Source organism: Neopsephotus bourkii, unplaced genomic scaffold (genome assembly GCF_033783945.1).
Source record: "Neopsephotus bourkii isolate Nb327-2 ecotype Australia unplaced genomic scaffold, CSIRO-AGI_Nbou_v1 NB_962, whole genome shotgun sequence".
Taxonomy (NCBI): domain Eukaryota; kingdom Metazoa; phylum Chordata; class Aves; order Psittaciformes; family Psittacidae; genus Neopsephotus; species Neopsephotus bourkii.
The window spans coordinates 4,386,327-4,389,468 of NW_026901456.1; the positions used below are offsets into that span (position 1 = coordinate 4,386,327).

Genomic DNA, 3,142 nt, shown 5'->3' on the forward strand with positions numbered 1-3,142 from the left:
CCCCCACCTATGAGGAAGAAAACCAAAAGTAGCTGGCAAGACCAATCTAGGGTACCTATTGGGAATTAGGGGCAGGCACTAAAAAGTTTCCCTCCAAAGCCAGCATTTTTCCACAGAAATGGCTTTCAGAAAAAAAATATGATTTATTTTCTAAAATTTCATCTCAAAGGGGTGCACATTTCCAAAAGAAACAGGCAATCCACAGCACTGTACCATTTACAGTCGTTATTCTATGCTGGACAAATTGCATATCAAATATTTCAGCTACTTCAGGTCTTACTTGAAAAGTATTGCCTAAACCAAACTTAGCAGTTAAGGCCTCTAGCTTGCATTTGATCCAATTTGGTTTTAATTACATGGACTACTGCAAGTGCTCACACTGGCAACCCCAGCATTTGCTTTTTTCATTAGGTGAAGCTGATGAGTCCATGATATTCCCTATGTGTGTGTCCCCTCCTCAACCTTACACTGATTGCAATAAAGGTTCTGGTGGCTGGGCACCTCTGCAGCACCAGGGCCATCACAGATCCACCAGCTTCACCATCAGTCCATGGTCATTCAACCTGGCTGAGACCAGTGCCTGTGGCTCTGCAGATGGGCAAGCAGTGAGCCTTATTTGTGCCTGGTATCGTTTGGGATGTCCCTGTGCAGAATACAATCCTTTCTTCTGTTTTCCTAGGAAGACTTTGCCTCAGGAATCTGTATGCTTGGCTGCTCCACGGCCAGCTGGTTTTCAAAGACACAGCACAGCTTGTAATTTTCTATGAGCTTGGCTTGAAAATACTCCCTGTCCTTCTTGTGCCAAATGTCTGTGGCAATGTAGGTGTTGTAGGGGTCGTGGGAGTTCTCCAGCCTCCTGGCACGGATGTTGGTCAGCATGACTCCCACTGTGAAGAAGCCAAAGAGGCCAATTATCAGCAGCATGTAGATGATTTCCAGGTTGCTGCTGGCACTTACAGCCTGGGAAGGTGCAGAGCTATTTGTCTGCTCCAGGTAGTCTTGAAGCAGCTTGGAGAGAAGTGAGTTCAGGGCTGTGTCATTAGACAGCACCAACATCTTGTTTTTCTGTCCTTCACACTTCTTTCTTCCTTAATGGTTAGTTTAGCTAGAAAAGAATAAAATTAAGGGACGTGCCATCAGATTAAGACATGATTCTGTCTGTCTCCCTTTACGGGCTCCCCCCCTCAGCAAGAAAGCTACCTCAGGGCCTGTGCAGAGGCAGGGTGGCTGGACGGGAATGGAGGGATCCCTTCACCTTCTTTTTCCAAGCCAGGCTAGCTATGCCGAGTCCATTCCCTATAAACACTTGCCTCACAAGCTCATAGTGGGTCTGTGGTGGTGCACAGCTGCCCTGGCTGTTGGCCAGTCACCCAGATACCTCCCATGCTGCTATCTGAAGCCTGTGACTTTCATCCTGAGTCTCCACAGGCATGAGGAGTGTCTCACTCCCACCCTACAGCAACTGCTCTGGCTTTGAAGTTTGTGATCATGGCTTCCTTCAGTCCTCCTTGCTCTGCTTTCAGCTTAAGGATTGAATTTGGAAGCAAAATTTCTGTACCTGGCCTTCAGTGAGTGGCAGTCACTCAGTACCTGCAGCAAGCTCCTCCTCTCCACCGCCGTTGAGGAGTCCTGCTTTTCTTCTGCTCTCATAATGATCTATACCGTGCAAAACTGAGCAACAAACCTCTGACAGAAATGTATCCCACACTGGTTTAATGCAACTCCCAGTGGGCATTTGCCAAGGTTGTGGAGACAGGGGGAGTCTACAGTAATTGCATACCCAGCAGTGGAAAGGAAAAGCACATCCCTTCATCTCTCTTACAGGCTAGCAGTTCTTCCCCAGGGACTTCACTGTTTTACCCCTCCAAACTAAATTGCTATGCAACCAGTGGCTCATTGTCTGGTTAGGAGGACTCCCACCAGCATCACTGTAGGTCCGGAGCAGTTACCAGAAGATGGTAACACCAAGAAGCACCTGGACATCCAAAGCCTCCTAACCACCACACTCCTCATTGACAGTCTCACACAACAAGCTGAAGAGTCCTTTTCCCCTTTCCAATGTCAGCTGTAAACCAGTTAAGAGTTATCCTATCAGAAGTGCAGTCCCAAATCCTCAACAGCAAGGCAACATGACTGATAATCTCACTACAATGCCTAATTTAAATGTCTCTATAAAACTAAGACAACAGTATCCCTTTGATTGTGCCTCCAGCACAGCTGAATGAGGTACTGTTATTCAAGGTGACTTCCAAGACAGCAATCTTGTAGTCACATAAGATGGCTGTCAGTGCTTTCTACAGTTTTAAATCTGTGAGAGCAGGCCAACATATTAGCAAAAGCTTCTCCAGCATACTTACCTTTTGTTGTTTTGGGGTTTTTTTTAAGAGGTACTGTATTACAATCATTTATAATACATTAAGAATGAAATGTACCCTTGGGCAGAAAGCCACCAAAATGCCTAGGCAGCAATTACATCCCGCTGTGACAGCGTCATTAATGATGTATAGATGTTGTGCGGGACCTCTGCATGGGAGAGAGTTTAGCTGTGCACATAGCCTGCAGCTGCCGGTAATGACACTGCAGTAGATGAGATGTATCTGGAGGCTTCTTCGAGTTGTCTGTGCCTCACTGTGGCATGAATGCTGTAAAAGCAGATGCTGAGACAGAGGAAGCAATAAGAGGACACTGATCTTATGACCTGCCACCCCTCATATGAAGAGCAGTTATTTACTCGGCGTGTTCTGGGCTAGCGGGTGCTGTTGGAAGCCAAGTGAAATACACAATGAATGCAGACACGAATATGATCAAACACACCTCACAGAAATGAATTGATAATGGAACTGTATGTGCTGGTTTCAGTGTGAATCCTTTGCTAGACTTCTCTGCTGTGCAGTCATGGGTCTGGGGACAGGTCTTACTGAAAGCCAAATGCTCAGCCCAGGATGACGAATTCCATGGACAAAGCCCTGTTCTCCTCATCATACAACCCCAGGGCACATGAGCGGCACCAGCCCACACCAGATGACAACAGGCTGCTTCCCCTGGTGAGTGGGTGACCACTGGGAGCCCAGGTCAGGCTCATGGGGGTGCAGACTCGCCCTGCCCCAAGCAAACAGTTCCTGCGATGCAGTGCCTCGCCAGC

General features: G+C 47.4%; 1 protein-coding gene across 1 annotated transcript; it reads right to left on the reverse strand.

The window, feature by feature from the left end:
• Positions 1-247: 247 nt before the first annotated feature.
• Positions 248-1,217, reverse strand: KCNE1 (potassium voltage-gated channel subfamily E regulatory subunit 1). Its single transcript, XM_061359363.1, has one exon. The coding sequence runs from the start codon at positions 1,054-1,056 to the stop codon at positions 676-678; it is 381 nt and encodes a 126-aa protein (XP_061215347.1). The 5' UTR covers positions 1,057-1,217; the 3' UTR covers positions 248-675.
• Between the last annotated feature and the right edge of the window lie 1,925 nt (positions 1,218-3,142).

What these genes read in the sequence shown, in the direction of transcription:
- KCNE1 (XM_061359363.1), bottom strand. Translation starts at nt 1,056, where the DNA reads ATGTTGGTGCTGTCTAATGACACAGCCCTGAACTCACTTCTCTCCAAG.